We start from the raw sequence: 19685 nt of genomic DNA, 5'->3' as shown, positions 1-19685 counted from the left end.
ATCCCTAAAATCTCCAAAATTACCCCAAAATCCCCCCAAATTCTCCAAAAAATCCCCCCAAAATAAAAAAAAATCCCCCCAAAAATACCAAAAATCCCCCAAAATCCCGCAAAAAAATCTCAAAAAAATCCCCAAAAATTCCCAAAAATCCCCAAAAATTCCCAAAAATTCCCAAAATCCCCAAAGTCTCCAAAATTACCCCAAAACTCCCCAAAATCCCCCAAAATTACCCCAAAAAATCCCAAAAAATCCCAAAAAAATCTCCCAAAAAAAATCCCAAAAATCCCAAAAATCCCCCCAAAAAATCTCAAAAAAATCCCAAAAAATCTCAAAAAAATTCCCAAAATCCCCAAAATCTCCAAAATTCCCCCAAAATTACCCAAAATCCCGCCAAATTCCAAAAAAAATCCCCCCAAAATCCAAAAAAAACCCCCCAAAAATACCAAAAATTCCCAACATCCCCCCAAAAAATCTCCAAAAATCCCAAAAATTCCCAAAAAATTCCCAAAATCCCCAAAATCCCCAAAATTACCCCAAAATCCCCAAAAATCCCCCAAAATTCCCCCCAAAAATCAAAAAAAAATCCCAAAAATATCCCCCCAAAAAATCTCAAAAAAATCCCCAAAAATCTCAAAAAATTCCCAAAAATTCCCAAAAATTCCCCAAAAATTCCCAAAAATTCCCAAAAATTCCCAAAATTCCCCAAAAATTCCCCAAAATCCCCCCAAATTCCCCCCAAAAAATCCCAAAAAATCCACCAAAAATTCAAAAAAAATCCTCCCAAAAATCTCAAAAAATCCCAAAAAATCTCAAAAAATTCCCAAAATCCCAAAAAAATCTCCCAAAAAAAATCCCAAAAATCCCAAAAATCCCCCCAAAAAATCTCAAAAAAATCCAAAAAAATCCCAAAAACATCCCAAAAAATTCCCCAAATCCCCAAAATCTCCAAAATCTCCAAAATTCCACAAAATCCCCCAAATTCCCAAAAAAATCCGCCCAAAATCAAAAAAAAATCCCCCCAAAAATACCAAAAATCCCCCAAAATCCCGCAAAAAAATCTCAAAAAAATCCTAAAAAATCTCAAAAAAATCCCCAAAAATTCCCCAAAATTCCCCAAAATCCCCAAAATCTCCAAAATTACCCCAAAATTCCCCAAAATCCCCCAAAATTCCCCCAAAAATCCCAAAAAATCCACCAAAAATCCCAAAAAATCCCAAAAATATCCCTCCAAAAAATCTCAAAAAAATCCCGAAAAATCTCAAAAAAATCCCCAAAAATCCCCAAAAATCCCCAAAAATTCCCAAAAATTCCCCAAAATTCCCCAAAAAATTCCCAAAATTCCCCAAATTCCCCAAATGCCCCCAACCCCCCCAGGCCGGGCCCCCCCGACCCCCACTCGGTGCTGGGGGTTCGTCCTGGAGCCTCCCCCAGGGAAATCCGGGCGGCGTTCCTGGAGCGCTGCAAGCAGGTACCGGGGATACCGGGGGTACCGGGAATACCGGGGATACCGGGAATACCGGGAATACCGGGGATACCGGGGATACCGGGAATACCGGGATACCGGGGATACCGGGGGTACTGGGGATACCGGGGATACCGGGAATACCGGGAATGGGGGATACCGGGGATACCGGGGACACCGGGGGTACCGGGAATACTGGGGATACCGGGGATACCGGGAATACCGGGAATACCGGGGATACCGGGAATACCGGGGATACCGGGAATACCGGGGGTACCGGGGATACCGGGGATACCGGGGGTACCGGGGATACCGGGAATACCGGGAATACCGGGATACTGGGGATACCGGGGATACCGGGGATACCGGGAATACCGGGATACAATACCGGGGATACCGGGAAACCGGGATACTGGGAATACCGGGAAACCGGGAATGGGGGATGGGAATGGGAATGGGAATGGGAATGGGAAATCCGGGCGGCGTTCCTGGAGCGCTGCAAGCAGGTACCGGGAAACCGGGAATACCGGGATACAATACTGGGGATACCGGGGATACCGGGAATACCGGGATACCGGGATACCGGGAATGGGGGATGGGAATACTGGGGATACTGGGGATACCGGGGATACCGGGAATACCGGGAATGGGGGATACCGGGAATACCGGGAATGGGGGATGGGAATACTGGGGATACTGGGAATGGGAACTGGGAAATCCGGGCGGCGTTCCTGGAGCGCTGCAAGCAGGGACCGGGAAACCGGGAATACCGGGAATGGGGGATACCGGGGATACCGGGGATACCGGGGATACCGGGAATGGGGGATACCGGGGATACCGGGGATACCGGGATACTGGGGATACCAGGGATACCGGGGGTACCGGGGATACCGGGAATGGGGGATGGGAATACCGGGGATACCGGGGATACCGGGATACTGGGGATACCGGGATACCGGGGATACCGGGGATACCGGGGATACCGGGAATGGGGGATGGGAATACCGGGGAAACCGGGAATACCGGGGATACCGGGGATACCGGGGATACTGGGGATACCGGGATACCGGGAATACCGGGGGTACCGGGGATACCGGGAATACCGGGGGTACCGGGGGTACCGGGGATACCGGGAATGGGGGATGGAAATGGGAACGGGATTGGGGGGCACTGGGGGACACTGGGGAGCACTGGGGGCACTGGGGGGCACTGGGGGGGAACTGGGGGGCACTGGGGGGGCACTGGGGGGCACTGGGGGGGCACTGGGGGGCACTGGGAGGAGAATCCCGGCTGGTTTTGGGGTGAGAACCGGTGAATTTAGGGACCAAGACGGCCCCGGGAGGTGCCCTGGGACCCCCCTGGGACCCCCCAGGACCCCCCTGGGACCCCCCTGGGACCCCCCAGGACCCCCCTGGGACCACCCTGGGACCCCCCAGGACCCCCCGGGACCCCCCAGGACCCCCCTGGGACCCCCCTGGGACCCCCAAGGACCCCCCTGGGACCACCCTGGGACCCCTAGGACCCCCCAGGACCCCCCAGGACCTCTGGGACCCCCCAGGACCCCACCGGGACCCCCCAGGACCCCCTGAGACCCCCCCCAGGACCCCCCCAGGAACCCCTGGAGACCCCCCAGAACCCCTTGGGGACCCCCCAGGACCCCCCAAGACCCCCTGGGACACCCCTGGGAGCCCCAGGACCCCCCCAGGACCCCCCTGAGCCCCCCCAGCCCCCCAGCTTCACCCCGATGGGGACCCCTCGGACCTCTCGGGACCCCCTGGGACCCCCAGGACCCCCCGGGACCCCCCTGAGCCCCCCCAGGACCCCCCGGGACCCCCCAGGACCCCCCTGAGCCCCCCCAGGACCCCTTGGGGACCCCCCTGAGCCCCCCCTGAGCCCCCCTTGCCCCCAGGTTCACCCCGACGGGGACCCCTCGGACCCCTTGGGGACCCCCCAGGACCCCCCTGAGCCCCCCCAGGACCCTCTGGGAGCCCCCCAGGACCCCCCTGAGCCCCCCCTGCCCCCCCAGGACCCCCCGGGACCCCCCGGGACCCCCCTGAGCCCCCCTGCCCCCCAGGTTCACCCCGACGGGGACCCCTCGGACCCCTCGGGACCCCCCTGAGCCCCCCCAGGACCCCCCAGGACCCCCCTGAGCCCCCCCAGGACCCCCCGGGACCCCCCGGGACCCCCCGGGACCCCCCTGAGCCCCCCCTGCCCCCCAGGTTCACCCCGACGGGGACCCCTCGGACCCCTCGGGACCCCCATTGAGCCCCCCCAGGACCCCCCAGGACCCCCCAGGACCCCTTGGGGACCCCCCAGGACCCCCCTGAGCCCCCCCTGCCCCCCCAGGACCCCCCCGGGACCCCCCTGCCCCCCAGGTTCACCCCGACGGGGACCCCCCAGGACCCCCTGAGCCCCCCCGGGACCCCCCTGAGCCCCCCCTGCCCCCCAGGTTCACCCCGACGGGGACCCCTCGGACCCCTCCCGCCACGGGCGCTTCCTGCTCCTGGCCGAGGCCTACGCGGCCCTGAGCGCCCCCCGGGACCCCCCCCCAAATCCACGGCAACCCCCCCGGGACCCCCCCCCGCGCCCCGGGACCCCCCCCCGCCACGGAGCCCCCCACAGGTAACGGGAACGGGGATTGGGGAGGGGTCCCGGGGGTGCCCTGGGTATTGGGGAGGGGTCCCGGGGGATTTGGGGAGGGGTCCCGGGGGTGCCCTGGGTATTGGGGGGGGGTCCTGGGGGTCCCGTGGATTTGGGGGAGGGGTCCCGGGGGTGCCCTGGGTATTGGGGGGGGGTCCCGTGGGTATTGGGGGGGGTCCTGGGGGATTGGGGAGGGGTCCCGGGGGTGCCCTGGGTATTGGGGGGGGTCCTGGATATTGGGGAGGGGTCCCGGGGGGGCCCTGGGTATTGGGGGGGGTCCTGGATATTGGGAGGGGTCCCGGGGGATTTGGGGAGGGGTCCCGGGGGTGCCCTGGGTATTGGGGGGGGGTCCTGGATATTGGGGGGGGGGTCCCGGGGGTGCCCTGGGTATTGGGGGGGGTCCCGTGGGTATTGGGGGGGGTCCTGGATATTGGGGAGGGGTCCTGGATATTGGGGGGGGTCCTGGGGGTCCTGTGGATTTTGGGGGGGGGTCCCGTGGATATTGGGGGGGGTCCTGAATATTGGGGAGGGGTCCTGGGGCTGCTGTGGATGTTGGGGAGGGGTCCTGGGGGTGCCGTGGATCTGGGGGGGGTCCCGGGGCTGCTGTGGATATTGGGGAGGGGTCCTGGGGGTCCTGTGGATATTGGGGGGGGGTCCCGTGGATATTGGGGGGGGTCCTGAATATTGGGGAGGGGTCCTGGGGCTGCTGTGGATATTGGAGAGGGGTCCTGGGGGTCCCGTGGGTATTGGGGGGGGGTCCTGGGGGTCCCGTGGATTTGGGGAGGGGGTCCTGGGGGTGCCGTGGGTATTGGGGGGGGGTCCCATGGATATTGGGAGGGGGTCCTGGATATTGGGGAGGGGTCCCGGGGCTGCTGTGGATATTGGGGGGGGTTCTGGGGGTCCCGTGGATTTGGGGAGGGGTCCTGGGGGTCCCTGAGGGGTCCCGGGGGGGTCCCGGGGGGGTCTCGGGGGGGGTCCCACGACCCCCGTCCTCCCCCAGCTGGGAGGAGAACCGGCGCTACTGGGAGCAGTTCCGGCCCCCCGGGACCCCCGGCGGGACCCCCGGGACCCCCGGGACCCCCGGGCGGATCCCCCGGCGCCGCATCCTGGGGCTGCTGCTGCTGCTGATGGCCCTGGGGGGGCTCGGCCACGCCCTGGCCTACAGGTGGGACCCCCGAAATGGGGCGGGGGACCCCAAAAACGGGGCTGGGGGTGAGAAAATGGGGATGGGGGACCCCAAAAACGGGCTGGAGACCCCAAAAATGGGGCTGGGGGTGAGAAAATGGAGCTGGGGGACCCCAAAAATGGGGCTGGGGGTGAGAAAATGGAGCTGGGGGACCCCAAAAACGGGTATGGGGACCCCAAAATGGGGCTGGGGGTGAAAAAATCGGGATGGGGGACCCCAAAAATGGGGATGGGGGTGAGAAAATGGGGCTGGGGACCCCCGAAATGGGGCTGGGGACCCCAAAATGGGGCTGGGGGGTGAGAAAATGGGGCTGGGGGCAGAAAAATGGGGCTGGAGACCCCGAAATGGGGCGGGGGACCCCAAAAACGGGGCTGGGGGGTGAGAAAATGGGGCGGGGGACCCAAAAATGGGGCGGGGGACCCCAAAAATGGGGCTGGGGGTGAGAAAATGGGGCTGGGGGACCCCAGAAACGGGCTGGGGACCCCAAAATGGGGCTGGGGACCCCAAAAATGGGGCTGGGGACCCCAAAAACGGGGATGGGGGTGAGAAAATGGGGCTGGGGGACCCCAAAAATGGGGCTGGGGGACCCCAAAAATGGGGATGGGGGTGAAAAAATCGGGATGGGGGACCCCAAAAATGGGGATGGGGACCCCAAAAACGGGCTGGGGGGTGAGAAAATGGGGCTGGGGGTGAGAAAATGGGGCTGGGGACCCCAAAAACGGGGCTGGGGGTGAGAAAATGGGGCTGGGGGTGAGAAAATGGGGATGGGGGACCCCAAAAACGGGGCTGGGGACCCCAAAAATGAGGCTGGGGGTCCCCAAAAATGGGGCTGGGGGTGAGAAAATGGGGCTGGGGGACCCCAAAAATGGGGCTGGGGGACCCCAAAAATGGGGCTGGGGGTGAGAAAATGGGGCTGGGGGTGAGAAAATGGGGATGGGGGACCCCAAAAACGGGGCTGGGGACCCAAAAATGGGGCTGGGGGTCCCCAAAAATGGGGCTGGGGGTGAGAAAATGGGGCTGGGGGACCCCCGAAATGGGGCTGGGGACCCCAAAAACGGGCTGGGGGTGAAAAAATGGGGATGGGGACCCCAAAAATGGGGCTGGGGGTGAGAAAATGGGGCTGGGGGGTGAGAAAATGGGGCTGGGGGACCCCAAAAATGGGGCTGGGGTCCCCAAAAATGGGGCTGGGGGTGAGAAAATGGGGCTGGGGGTGAGAAAATGGGGCTGGGGGCAGAAAAATGGGGCTGGGATCAGGGGGATCCCCCTGGATTTGGGTGGATTTGAGGTGATTTTGGGTGGATTTGAGGTGATTTTGGGTGGATTTGAGGTGATTTTGGGTGGATTTTGGGTGATTTTGGGTGGATTTTGGGTGGATTTGGGCAGATTATGGGGTGATTTTGGTTTATTTTGGGTGGATTTTGGGTGGATTTGGTGTATTTGGTGTGGATTTTGGGTGGATTCGCGTTGGATTTGGGTTGATTTGAGGTGATTTTGGGTGGATTTGGGTGTATTTTGGGTGGATTTTGGGTGGATTTTGGGTGATTTTGGGTGGATTTGGGTGGATTTTGGGTGGATTTGGGCGGATTTTGGGGTGATTTTGGTTTATTTTGGGTGGATTTGGGTGGATTTGGGTGGATTTGAGTGGAATTTGGGTGGATTTGGGCGGATTTTGGGTGATTTTGGGTGGATTTTGGGTGATTTTGGGTGGATTATGGGGTGATTTTGGTTTATTTTGGGTGGATTTTGGGTGGATTTGGTGTATTTGGTGTGGATTTTGGTTGGATTTGGGTGGATTTTGGTTAGATTTGGGCAGATTTTGGGTGGATTTTGGGTAGATTCGCGTTGGATTTGGGTTGATTTGAGGTGATTTTGGGTGGATTTGGGTGTATTTTGGGTGGATTTTGGGTGGATTTGGGTGGATTTTGGGTGGATTTTGGGTGGATTTGGGTGGAATTTGGGTGGATTTTGGGTGGATTTGGGCGGATTTTGGGGTGGATTTGGGTGGATTTGAGGTGATTTTGGGTGGATTTTGGGTGGATTTTGGGTGGATTTGGGTGGATTTGGGCGGATTTGGGGGTGATTTTGGTTTATTTTGGGTGGATTTGGGTGGAATTTGGGTGGATTTTGGGTGGATTTTGGGTGGATTTGGGTGGATTTTGGGTGGATTTTGGGTGGATTTGGGCGGATTTTGGGGTGATTTTGGTTTATTTTGGGTGGATTTGGGTGGATTTGGGTGGATTCGGGTGGATTTGGGTGTATTTTGGGTGGTTTTGGGTGATTTTGGGTGGATTTTGGGTGGATTTGGTGTATTTGGTGTGGATGTTGGTTGGATTTGGGTGGATTTTGGTTAGATTTGGGCGGATTTTGGGTGGATTTTGGGTAGATTCGCGTTGGATTTGGGTTGATTTGAGGTGATTTTGGGTGGATTTGGGTGTATTTTGGGTGGGTTTGTGTGGATTTGGGGTGGATTTGGGTGGATTTTGGGTGGATTTGGGTGGATTTGGGGTGATTTTGGTTGATTTTGGGTGATTTTGGGGTGATTTTGGTTGATTTTGGGGGATTTTGGGTAATTTTGGCTGATTTTGGGGTGATTTGGGGTGATTTTGGTGTGATTTTGGCTGATTTTGGGGTGATTTGGGGTGATTTGGGGTGATTTTGGCTGATTTTGGGGTGATTTTGGCTGATTTTGGGGTGATTTTGGTTGATTTTGGCTGATTTTGGCTGATTTTGGCTGATTTTGGCTGATTTTGGGGTGTATCTGTACCCCAGGTACGTGGCCGGGGCTCACGCCGCCTTCCTGGACCAGCAGGACCGGGAGCTGCGAGCGGCCTACGAGAGAGCCCGGAGCCGGTGAGGGGGGACCGGGGGGGTTTGGGGGGGTTTGGGGGGGATTTGGGGGGTTTGGGGGGAATTTGGGGGGAATTTGGGATGATTTGGGGGGAATTCGGGGGGTTTTGGGGGGAATTTGGGGGATTTGGGGGAGTTTAGGGGGAATTTGGGGAGATTTTGGGGGGTTTGGGGGGAATTTGGGGGGTATTTGGGGGGGTTTGGGGGTGTTTAGGAAGGGTTTTTGAAGGATTTGGGAGGTTTTGGGGGGTTTTGGGGTGAATTTGGGGGCAATTTAGGGGGGATTTTTGGGGGATTTTAGGGGGGATTTTGGGTGATTTGGGGGGGTTTAAGGGGAATTTGGGGGAATTTGGGGGGCTTGGGGGGATTGGGGAGGGTTGGGGGAATTTGGGGTAATTTGGGGGGATTTGGGGGGGTTTGGGGTGAAATTTGGGGGGTTTTGGGGGTAATTTGGGGGGTTTGGTGGGGTTTGGGGGGAATTTGGGGCAATTTGGGGGGGTTGGGGGGGTTTGGGGGATTTGGGGGGAATTTGGGGGGGTTTGGGGGTGTTTAGGAGGGGTTTTTGGGGGTTTTTGGGGGATTTGGGGGGGTTTAGGGGGATTGTGCGGGGAATTTGGGGGGAATTTGGGGGGTATTGGGAGTGTTTGGGGGGTTTGGGGAGTGTTGAGGGGTTTGGGGGGGATTTGGGGGGAATTTGCGGGGGATTTGGGGGGTTTAAGGGGGTTTGGGGGGGATTTGGGTGAATTTGGGGGTCACGGTGGGGTTTGGGGGGGATTTGGGGGGGATTTGGGGGTCACGGTGGGGTTTGGGGGGGTACGGGGATGGGTTTGAGGAGATTTAGGGGGGTTTGGGGAGGTTTTGGGGAAGGTTTGGGGGGCACAGGGGGGACTTGTCCCCTCCCCCTCCCCTCCCCCCCCCGTGACCTTTGACCCCCTCCCGCAGGGCGGGGTCGCACCAGGAGGTCCTGAAACGGCTCCGGGAGCGGGGGAGGGGCCGGGGAGGGGGAGGGGGCGCCGAGGGGGGAGGGGAGGGGTCCTGACCCCTCCCCCTTTCCCTCCCCCCCGGACCCCTCCCCATTCCCCCCGCCCCTCCCCCCGCCGTCCCTCCCCCCCCGCGCTGTGCCGGGAGCCCCCAGGTGAGGCTGGGGGTGGGGGAGGGGCGGGGATCCCGCGGGGGAATCCCCCTGGGTGGGGGAGGGGCGGGGATCCCGCGGGGGAATCCCCCTGGGTGGGGGAGGGGCGGGGATCCCGCGGGGGAATCCCCCTGGGTGGGGGAGGGGCGGGGGATTCCCCCCGTTCTTCCAAGCCCCGCCCACTCCGCCCTCAGGCCACGCCCCTTCGCCCCTCAGGAGTTTTCGCGCCAACTTTGGCCACGCCCCCTCCGCCATCCCACATTTCCCTCCCCTCATTTGGCCACGCCCCCTTCGCCCTCCCATTGGCTCGCTGATGCCCCGCCCCTCGCTCCCGCGCCTCTGATTGGCTCCGTTGTGCCCCTCGTCCCACGTGACCGCCGGTGCCTCACGGAGCGGCCGCCATGTCGCGGGCGGCGCGTTCGGCGCGCTCGGTCCGGGCCGCGGCCGGAGCCGCCTCAGCTCCGGGGGCGGCCCCGAGGCCCGTCCGGATCCTCATCCCGGCCGGGGGGGCCGCGCCGGGGCCGCCGCTGGGGCCGGTGCTGGGGCAGGTGCGGCGAGTTTTGTGAGGGGGGGAGGAACGGCGGGGCTTTAGGGGTGTCCCGGTGCCCCCTCCAGGCCCGGGCCGACCCCTCCCCGGTGCTTCCTCAGCGCGGGGTCTCCATCGCCGCCTTCTGCAAAGACTTCAACGAGCGCACCCGGGACATCAAACCCGGGGTCCCGCTGAGGGTCCGGCTGCTCGTCCATGTGAGTGGGGGGGGAGCACCGGGACCCCCCCCGAGACCCCCCCGGGATCCCCCGGGACCCCCAGTGATCCCCCAGGAACCCCCAATGACCCCCAGTGCCCCCCCAATAACCTCCAGTATCCCCCCAGTGCCCCCCAGTGACCCCCGGGACCCCCCAGTGCCCCCCCAATAACCCCCAGTGCCCCCCCAATGACCCCCAGTGCCCCCCCAATGACCCCCAGTGACCCCCAGTTACCCCAGTGCCCCCCCAGTGATGCCAAATGACCCCCAGCTCCCCCCCAGTGCCCCCCCAGTGCCCCCCAACTCCCCCCAGTGCCCCCCCAGTGCCCCCCAGTGCCCCCCAGTTACCCCAGTGCCCCCCCAGTGACCCCAGTGCCCCCCCCAGTTCCCCCAGTGCCCCCCCAGTGCCCCCCAGTGCCCCCCAGCTCCCCCCAGTTCCCCCAGTGCCCCCCAACTCCCCCCAGTTCCCCCAGTAACCCCAGTTCCCCCAGCCTGACCGGACGTACTCTCTGACCATCGGGACCCCCCCAGTGCCCCCAGTGCCCCCAGTGCCCCCCAGTGACCCCCAGTTCCCCCCCAGTGCCCCCCAGTGCCCCCAGTGCCCCCAGTGCCCCCCAGTAACCCCAGTGCCCCCCAGCCTGACCGGACGTACTCTCTGACCATCGGGACCCCCCCCAGCTCCCCCCAGTGCCCCCCAGTGCCCCCCAGCTCCCCCCAGTGCCCCCCAGTAACCCCAGTTCCCCCAGCCTGACCGGACGTACTCTCTGACCATCGGGACCCCCCCCAGCTCCCCCCAGTGCCCCCAGTGCCCCCAGTGCCCCCCAGTAACCCCAGTTCCCCCAGCCTGACCGGACGTACTCTCTGACCATCGGGACCCCCCCCAGCTCCCCCCCAGTGCCCCCAGTGCCCCCCCAACTCCCCCCAGTGCCCCCCAGTGCCCCCCAGCTCCCCCCCAGTGCCCCCCAGTGCCCCCCAGCTCCCCCCAGCTCTCCCCCAGTGCCCCCCAGCTCCCCCCCAGTGCCCCCCAGTGCCCCCCAGCTCCCCCCAGTGCCCCCCAGTAACCCCAGTTCCCCCAGCCTGACCGGACGTACTCTCTGACCATCGGGACCCCCCCCAGCTCCCCCCCAGTGCCCCCCAGTTCCCCCAGTGCCCCCCCAGTAACCCCAGTGCCCCCCAGCTCCCCCCAGTGCCCCCCAGTAACCCCAGTTCCCCCAGCCTGACCGGACGTACTCTCTGACCATCGGGACCCCCCCCAGTGCCCCCAGTGCCCCCAGTGCCCCCAGTGCCCCCCAGTAACCCCAGTTCCCCCAGCCTGACCGGACGTACTCTCTGACCATCGGGACCCCCCCCAGTGCCCCCCAGTTCCCCCAGCTCCCCCCAGCTCCCCCCAGTGCCCCCCAGTGCCCCCAGTGCCCCCAGTGCCCCCAGTGCCCCCCAGTGCCCCCCAGTGCCCCCAGTGCCCCCAGTGCCCCCAGTGACCCCAGTTCCCCCAGCCTGACCGGACGTACTCTCTGACCATCGGGACCCCCCCCAGTTCCCCCCAGTGCCCCCCAGTGCCCCCCAGTGCCCCCCCAGTGCCCCCCCAGTTCCCCCCAGTGCCCCCCCAGTGCCCCCCAATGCCCTCCCAGTGACCCCAGTTCCCCCAGTGCCCCCCAGTTCCCCCCCAGTTCCCCCAGTAACCCCAGTTCCCCCAGCCTGACCGGACGTACTCTCTGACCATCGGGACCCCCCCCAGTGCTCCCCAGTTCCCCCCCAGTGCCCCCCAGTGCCCCCCAGTTCCCCCCAGCCTGACCGGACGTACTCTCTGACCATCGGGACCCCCCCCAGCTCCCCCCAGTGCCCCCCAGTCCCCCCAGTTCCCCCCCAGTTCCCCCAGTCCCCCCAGTTCCCCCAGTCCCCCCAGTGCCCCCCAGTTCCCCCCCAGTGCCCCCCAGTTCCCCCAGTAACCCCAGTTCCCCCAGTGACCCCAGTTCCCCCCAGCCTGACCGGACGTACTCTCTGACCATCGGGACCCCCCCCAGTGCCCCCCAGTGCCCCCCAGTGGCACCAGTGCCCCCTCAGTTCCCCCAGTGACCCCAGTGCCCCCCAGTGCCCCCAGTGCCCCCCCAGTGCCCCCCAGTGCCCCCCAACTCCCCCCAACTCCCCCCAGTGCCCCCCAGTGCCCCCCAACTCCCCCCAGTGCCCCCAGCTCCCCCCAGTGCCCCCCAACTCCCCCCAGTGCCCCCCAGTCCCCCCAGTTCCCCCCCAGTTCCCCCAGTCCCCCCAGTTCCCCCCCAGTGACCCCAGTGCCCCCCAACTCCCCCCAGTTCCCCCAGTAACCCCAGTTCCCCCCAGCCTGACCGGACGTACTCTCTGACCATCGGGACCCCCCCCAGTGCCCCCAGTGCCCCCCAGCTCCCCCCAGTGCCCCCCAGTAACCCCAGTGCCCCCCAGCCTGACCGGACGTACTCTCTGACCATTGGGACCCCCCCCAACTCCCCCCAGTGCCCCCCAACTCCCCCCAGTTCCCCCCAGTTCCCCCAGTAACCCCAGTTCCCCCAGCCTGACCGGACGTACTCTCTGACCATCGGGACCCCCCCCAGCTCCCCCCCAGGTGCCCCCAGTGCCCCCCCAGTGCCCCCAGTGCCCCCCAGTAACCCCAGTAACCCCAGTTCCCCCAGCCTGACCGGACGTACTCTCTGACCATCGGGACCCCCCCCAGCTCCTATTTCCTCAAGGCCGTGGCCGGAGTGGAGAAAGGATCGGCCAGACCTGGTCAGGGGGGATTTGGGGGTCTTTGGGGGGGGATTTGGGGGGTCTTGAGAGAGAATTTGGGATTTTGGGGGGATTTGGGGAACTCTTGAGAGAGAATTTGGGATTTTTGGGGGATTTTGGGGGGTCCTGAGAGAGAATTTGGGATTTTGGGGGGATTTTGGGGGGTCTTTGGGGGGTCCTGAGAGAGAATTTGGGATTTTGGGGGGATTTTGGGGGGATTTGGAGGGTCTTGAGAGAGAATTTGGGATTTTGGGGGTCCTGAGAGAGAATTTGGGATTTTGGGGGGATTTTGGGGGGATTTGGAGGGTCCTGAGAGAGAATTTGTGATTTTGGGGGGATTTTGTGGGGATTTGGGGGGTCTTGAGAGAGAATTTGGGATTTTGGGGGTCCTGAGAGAGAATTTGGGATTTTTGGGGGGTCTTGAAAGAGAATTTGGGATTTTGGGGGGATTTGGGGGGGTCTTTGGGGGATTCTGAGAGAGAATTTGGGGGATTTGGGGGGGATTTGGGGGCCCTGATGAGGGTTTGGGGGGTTCTGAGGGGGGATTTGGGGGTCTGAGGAGGGTTTGGGGGGTCCTGAGGGGGATCTGGGGGTCCTGGGGGGGGATTTGAGGGATTCTGAGGAGGGTTTGGGGGGTCCTGAGGAGGGTTTGGGGGGTCCTGGGGGGGGTTTGGGGGATTCTGAGGGGGGTTTGGGGGTCCCAGGGGGTGATTTGAAGGATTCTGAGGGGGGTTTGGGGGTCCTGAGGAGGGTTTGGGGGTCCCGGGGGGGGGAATTTGAGGGTCCTGAGGGGGGATTTGAGGGATTCTGAGGGGGGTTTGGGGGTCCAGGGGGGGATTTGAGGGTCCTGAGGGGGGATTTGAGGGATTCTGAGGAGGGTTTGGGGGTCCAGGGGGGGGTTTTGGGGGTCCCAGGGGGGGATTTGAGGGTCCTGAGGGTTGTTTGGGGGTCCTGGAGGGGATTTGAAGGATTCTGAGGGGGTTTTGGGGATTCTGAGGGGGGTTTTGGGGGTCTGAGGAGGATTTGGGGGTCCTGAGGGGGGTCTAGGGGTCCTGAGGGGGGTCTGGGGGTCCCGGGGGGGGATTTGAAGGATTCTGAGGGGGGTCTGGGGGTCCCGAGGGGGAATTTGGGGGTCCTGAGTGGGGTTTGGGGGGTCCTGAGTGGGGTCTGGGGGTCCTGAGGGGGGTCTGGGGGTCCCGAGGGGGGATTTGAAGGATTCTGAGGGGGTTTTGGGGATTCTGAGGGGGGTCTGGGGGTCCCGGGGGGGGATTTGAGGGATTCTGAGGGGTTTTGGGGGTCCTGAGTGGGGTCCTGGGGGTCCTGAGGGGGGTCCGGGGGTCCCGGGGGGGATTTGAAGGATTCTGAGGGGATTTGGGGGTCCTGAGGGGGGATTTGAGGGTCCTGAGTGGGGTTTGGGGGTCCTGAGGAGGGTTTGGGGGTCCCGGGGGAGGGATTTGAAGGATTCTGAGGGGGGTTTTGGGGGTCTGAGGAGGGTTTGGGGGTCCAGGGGGGGGGATTTGAGGGCCCTGAGGGGGGTTTTGGGGGTCCCAGGGGGGATTTGAGGGTCCTGAGGGGGGTCTGGGGGTCCCGGGGGGGATTTGAAGGATTCTGAGGAGGGTTTTGGGGGATTCTGAGGGGGGTTTTGGGGGTCCTGAGTGGGGTTTGGAGGGTCCTGAGTGGGGTCTGGGGGTCCTGAGTGGGGTCTGGGGGTCCTGAGTGGGGTCTGGGGGTCCTGAGGGGGTCTGGGGGTCCCGGGAGGGATTTGAAGGATTCTGAGGGGGGTTTGGGGGGTTCTGAGGAGGGTTTGGGGGCCCTGAGGGGGTTTTGGGGGTCCCGTGGGGGGATTTGAGGGTCCTGAGTGGGGTTTGGAGGATTCTGAGGGGGGTTTTGGGGGTCCCGGGGGGGATTTGAAGGATTCTGAGGGGGGTCTGGGGGTCCCGGGGGGGTATTTGGGGGTCCTGAGTGGGGTTTGGAGGGTCCTGAGGGGGGTCCGGGGGTCCCGGGGGTCGCTGACCGCAGCCCCCAGGCCACGAGCCGGTGGGGGTGGTGTCCCTGGCTCAGCTCTTCGAGGTGGCCGTGGCCAAGCAGAGGGACCCGGCCGTGGCCACCCGGGGGACGCCCCTGCCCGCCCTGGTGGGCTCCCTGGTGGGCTCTGCCCGCAGCCTCGGCCTGCATGTGGTGCCCAGGTGGGAGAGACCCCCAAAACCGACCCCAAACCCACCCCAAACTGACCCTGGGACCCCCAAACCGACCCCAAACTGACCCCAAACTGACCCTGGGACCCCCAAAACCGACCCCAAACCCACCCCAAACTGACCCTGGGACCCCCAGAACTGACCCAAACTGACCCTGGGACCCCCCAAACCCACCCCAAACTGACCCTGGGACCCCCAAACTGACCCTGGGACCCCCAAAACTCACCCTGGGACCCCAAACCGACCCCAAACCGACCCTGGGACCCCCAAAACTGACCCTGGGACCCCAAAAACTGACCCAAAACCGACCCTGGGACCCCCAAAACTGACCCTGGGACCCAAAAACTGACCCAAAACCGACCCTGGGACCCCCAAAACTGACCCTGGGACCCAAAAACTGACCCAGAACCAACCCTGGGACCCCCAAAACTGACCCAAAACTGACCCTGGGACCCCAAAACTGTCCCAAAACCGACCCTGGGACCCCCAAAACTGACCCTGGGACCCAAAAACTGACCCAAAACCGACCCTGGGACCCCCAAAACTGACCCTGGGACCCAAAAACTGACCCAAAACTGACCCTGGGACCGCAAAAACTGACCCTGAGACCCCAAAACCGACCCCAAACCGACCCCAAACTGACCCTGGGACCCCAAAACTGACCCAAAACTGACCCTGAGACCCCAAACTGACCCTAAACTGACCCCAAACTGACCCTGGGACCCCCAAAACTGACCCTGAGACCCCAAAACCGACCCCAAAACTGACCCTGGGACCCCAAAAACTGACCCAAAGTGACCCTGGGACCCCCAAAACTGACCCAAACTGACCCAAAACCGACCCTGGGACCCCAAAACTGACCCAAAACTGACCCTGGGACCCCAAAACTGACCCTGGGACCCCAAAACTGACCCTGGGACCCCCAAACCTGCCCCAGACTGACCCTGGGACCCCCAAACCGACCCTGGGACCCCCAAACCGACCCTGGGATCCCCAAAACTGACCCTGAGACCCCCAAACCGACCCTGGGACCCCCAAACCTGCCCCCAAACTGATCCTGGGACCCCAAAACTGACCCAAACTGACCCTGGGACCCCAAAACTGACCCTGGGACCCCAAAACTGACCCCAAACTGACCCTGGGACCCCCAAAACTGACCCTGAGACCCCAAAACTGACCCTGGGACCCCAATACTGACCCTGGGACCCCCAAAACTGCCCCAAACTGACCCTGGGACCCCCAAAACCGACCCCAAACTGACCCTGGGACCCCAAAACTGACCCTGGGACCCCAATACTGACCCTGGGACCCCCAAAACTGACCCTGAGACCCCAAAACTGACCCCAGGACCCCAAAACCGACCCTGGGACCCCCAAACCTGCCCCAAAACCGACCCTGGGACCCCCAAAACAGCCCCTGACCCCCCAAAATCAGCCCCAAAACCAGGTACCGAGCCCCAAAATACTGCCCCAAACCCCCAGTCCTTGAGCCCCCAAAGCCCCCTGAGCCCCCCGACCCCCAGATCCCCTCACTGACCCCCCCTGCCCCCCACACTGACTCCCTGACCCCCCAGGCTGCCCCACCTGACCCCCCCTGCCCCCCCAGGCTGACCCCCAGACCCCCTCACACTGACCCCGTGACCCCCTCACACTGACCCCGTGACCCCCCCAGACCCCCCAGGCTGCCCCACCTGACCCCCCAGGCTGACCCCCTGACCCCCTCACACTGACCCCGTGACCCCCCCAGACCCCCTCTGACATCCTGAACCCCCCCAGGCGGACCCCCAGACCCTTCCTGACCCCCCCCACATTGACACCCCTGACCCCCCACACTGACCCCCAGAGCCCCCCCCACACTGACACCCCCGACCCCCCACACTGACACCCCCCCTCCACTGACCCCCTGACCCCCACACTGACCCCCTGACCCCCACACTGACCCCCAGAGCCCCCCACACTGACCCCCTGCCCTCCACACTGACCCCCAGAGCCCCCTGCCCCCTCAGGCTGCCCCCTGACCCCCACACTGCCCCCCCCTGCCCCCCCAGACTCCCCCTGACCCCCCACACTGACCCCCTGCCCCCCCTGTCCCCCCAGGCTGACCCCCAGACCACCCCCCCTGCCCAGATTGACCCCCTGACCCCCTGCCCTCCAGGCTGACCCCCAGACCACCCCCCCTGCCCAGACTGACCCCCTGACCCCCCCAGGCTGACTCCCTGCCCCCCATGACCCCCCAGACCACCCCCCCTGCCCTCCACACTGACCCCCAGACTGACCCCCTGCCCTCCAGGCTGACCCCCAGGCTGATCCCCTGCCCCCCCCACTGACCCCCCGGCCCCCCAGACTGACTCCCTGCCCCCCCAGACCCCCCAGACTGACCCCCTGCCCCCCACACTGACCCCCTGCCCCCCAGACTGACCCACTAACCCCCCCAGACACCCCCAGACCCCCCCAGGCTGACCCCTCCCCTGCCCCCCAGGCTGACCCCTCCCCTCCCCCCAGGCTGACGCCCCCACTGACCCCTGCCCCCCACTGACCCCTCCCCTCCCCCCAGGCTGCCCCCCCCACTGACCCCTCCCCTCCCCCCAGGCTGACCCCCCCACTGACCCCTCCCCTCCCCCCAGGCTGCCCCCCCCACTGACCCCTGCCCCCCACTGACCCCTCCCCTCCCCCCAGGCTGACCCCCCCCACTGACCCCTCCCCCCCAGGCTGACCCCTCCCCTCCCCCCCCACTGACCCCTCCCCTGCCCCCCGCTGACCCCTCCCCTCCCCCCAGGCTGACCCCTCCCCTCCCCCCCCAGGCTGACCCCCCCACTGACCCCTCCCCTCCCCCCCAGGCTGACCCCCCACTGACCCCTCCCCTCCCCCCAGGCTGACCCCCCCACTGACCCCTCCCCTCCCCCCAGGCTGACCCCCCACTGACCCCTCCCCTCCCCCCAGGCTGACCCCCCCACTGACCCCTCCCCTCCCCCCAGGCTGACCCCCCCACTGACCCCTCCCCTCCCCCCCAGGCTGACCCCCCCACTGACCCCTCCCCTCCCCCCAGGCTGACCCCCCCCCACTGACCCCTCCCCTCCCCTCCCCCCAGGCTGACCGCCCCAGGCTGACCCCTGACCCCCCCACTGACCCCTGACCCCTCCCCCCCCAGGCTGACCCCTGACCCCCCCACTGACCCCTGACCCCCCCACTGACCCCTGACCCCTCCCCTCCCCCCCCAGGCTGACCCCTGACCCCCCACTGACCCCTGACCCCTCCCCTCCCCCCAGGCTGACCCCCCAGGCCGTGGCCGAGGCTGACCCCTCCACTGACCCCTCCCCTCCCCCCAGGCTGACCCCCCAGGCCGTGGCCGAGGCTCAGCGCCGGCGCCGGGAGCTGGAGGCGGCCGCAGCCCCCCGGAGGGGCCCGAGGATGAGGAGGGGGCGGCCAAGAGGAAGTGACCCCTCCCCAAATCACCCCAGAACACCCCGGGGGACCCCCGGAACCCCCCAAATAAAGAACAGTGGGGACCCCCGGAACCCCCCAGTACAGAGCCCCCCTCCCCAAATCACCCCAGAACACCCCGGGAACCGCGGAGGGACCCCCGGAACCCCCCAAATAAAGAACCAGGGGGGACCCCAGAAACCCCAAAACAGATCCCCCCCTCCCCAAATCACCCGGGAATGGTGGGGAGACCCCGGAACCCCCCAGTACAGAGCCCCCTCCCCAAATCACCCCGGGAACCGCGGGGGGACCCCGGAACCCCAACACAGAGCTCCCCCTCCCCAAATCACCCCAGAACACCCCGGGAACTGCGGGGAGACCCCAGAACCCCCCAAATAAAGAACAGTGGGGACCCCCGGAACCCCCCAGTACAGAGCCCCCCTCCCCGAATCACCCAGAACACCCTGGGAACCGTGGGGGGACCCCCGGAACCCCCCAGTACAGAGCCCCCTCCCCGAATCACCCCGGGAACCGCGGGGGGACCCCCAGAAACCCCAACACAGAGCTCCCCCTCCCCAAATCACCCCAGAACACCCCAGGAACTGCGGGGAGACCCCCAGAAACCCCCAACACAGAGCTCCCCCTCCCCAAATCACCCCAGAACACCCCGGGGGACCCTGGAACCCTCCAGTACAGAGCCCCCCTCCCCAAAACACCCGGGAACCGCGGGGGGACCCCTGGGACCCCCCAACACAGAGCTCCCCCTCCCCAAATCACCCCGGGAACCGCGGGGGGACCCCCGGAACCCCCAGTACAGAGCCCCCCTCCCCAAATCACCCCAGAACACCCCGGGGGACCCTGGAACCCTCCAGTACAGAGCCCCCCTCCCCAAAACACCCGGGAACCGCGGGGAGACCCCCAGAACCCCCCAGTACAGAGCCCCCCTCCCCAAATCACCCCAGAACACCCCGGGAACCGCGGGGAGACCCCCGGAACCCCCCAGTACAGAGCCCCCCTCCCCAAATCACCCCGGGAACCGCGGGGGGACCCCGGAACCGCCCAGTACAGAGCCCCCTCCCCAAAACACCCCGGGAATGGTGGGGAGACCCCCGGAACCCCCCAATAAAGAACGGGGAGACCCCCAATAAAAGAGCTCCTGCATCAGCTGCCGAGGGGGGGCTGGGGGAGGGGAGGGGCGGGGGGGAGGGGGCTGGGGGAGGGGAGGGTCTTTGGGGGAGGGGGAGGGTTTTGGGGGGAGGGGGCGGGGGGAGGGGAGGGTCTTTGGGGGAGGGGGAGGGTTTTTGGGG

General features: G+C 64.4%; 1 protein-coding gene and 1 pseudogene across 7 annotated transcripts in view; one reads left to right on the top strand and one right to left on the bottom strand.

The window, feature by feature from the left end:
- LOC111945078 (dnaJ homolog subfamily C member 4-like) overlaps positions 1–19530 on the top strand; it is a 25873-nt gene extending 6343 nt beyond the window's left edge. Inside the window, exons 3-9 of one of the 7 annotated variants that reach the window (XM_086871144.1) lie at positions 1375–1468; positions 3912–4084; positions 5103–5267; positions 8058–8138; positions 9078–9270; positions 9916–10011; positions 10648–10693. In XM_086871144.1, the coding sequence (XP_086727270.1) occupies positions 1375–1468; positions 3912–4084; positions 5103–5267; positions 8058–8138; positions 9078–9174 (610 nt within the window). In that variant the 3' untranslated portion in view covers positions 9175–9270; positions 9916–10011; positions 10648–10693. Of the gene's footprint in view, positions 1–1374; positions 1469–3911; positions 4085–5102; positions 5268–8057; positions 8139–9077; positions 9271–9532; positions 9816–9882; positions 10012–10492; positions 10555–10647; positions 10694–12661; positions 12765–14790; positions 14951–18224 lie in introns of those variants that run through there. The other 6 variants (XM_086871142.1, XM_086871143.1, XM_086871145.1 and 3 more) reach the window with 6 other exon arrangements.
- LOC147647788 (uncharacterized) lies at positions 1474–3724 on the bottom strand (annotated as a pseudogene).
- Positions 19531–19685: the final 155 nt, after the last annotated feature.

Source organism: Cyanistes caeruleus, chromosome 34, assembly GCF_971803275.1.
Source record: "Cyanistes caeruleus chromosome 34, bCyaCae1.hap1.1, whole genome shotgun sequence".
Classification (NCBI taxonomy): Eukaryota; Metazoa; Chordata; class Aves; order Passeriformes; family Paridae; genus Cyanistes; species Cyanistes caeruleus.
This window is presented reverse-complemented; position numbering and strand designations above follow the sequence as displayed.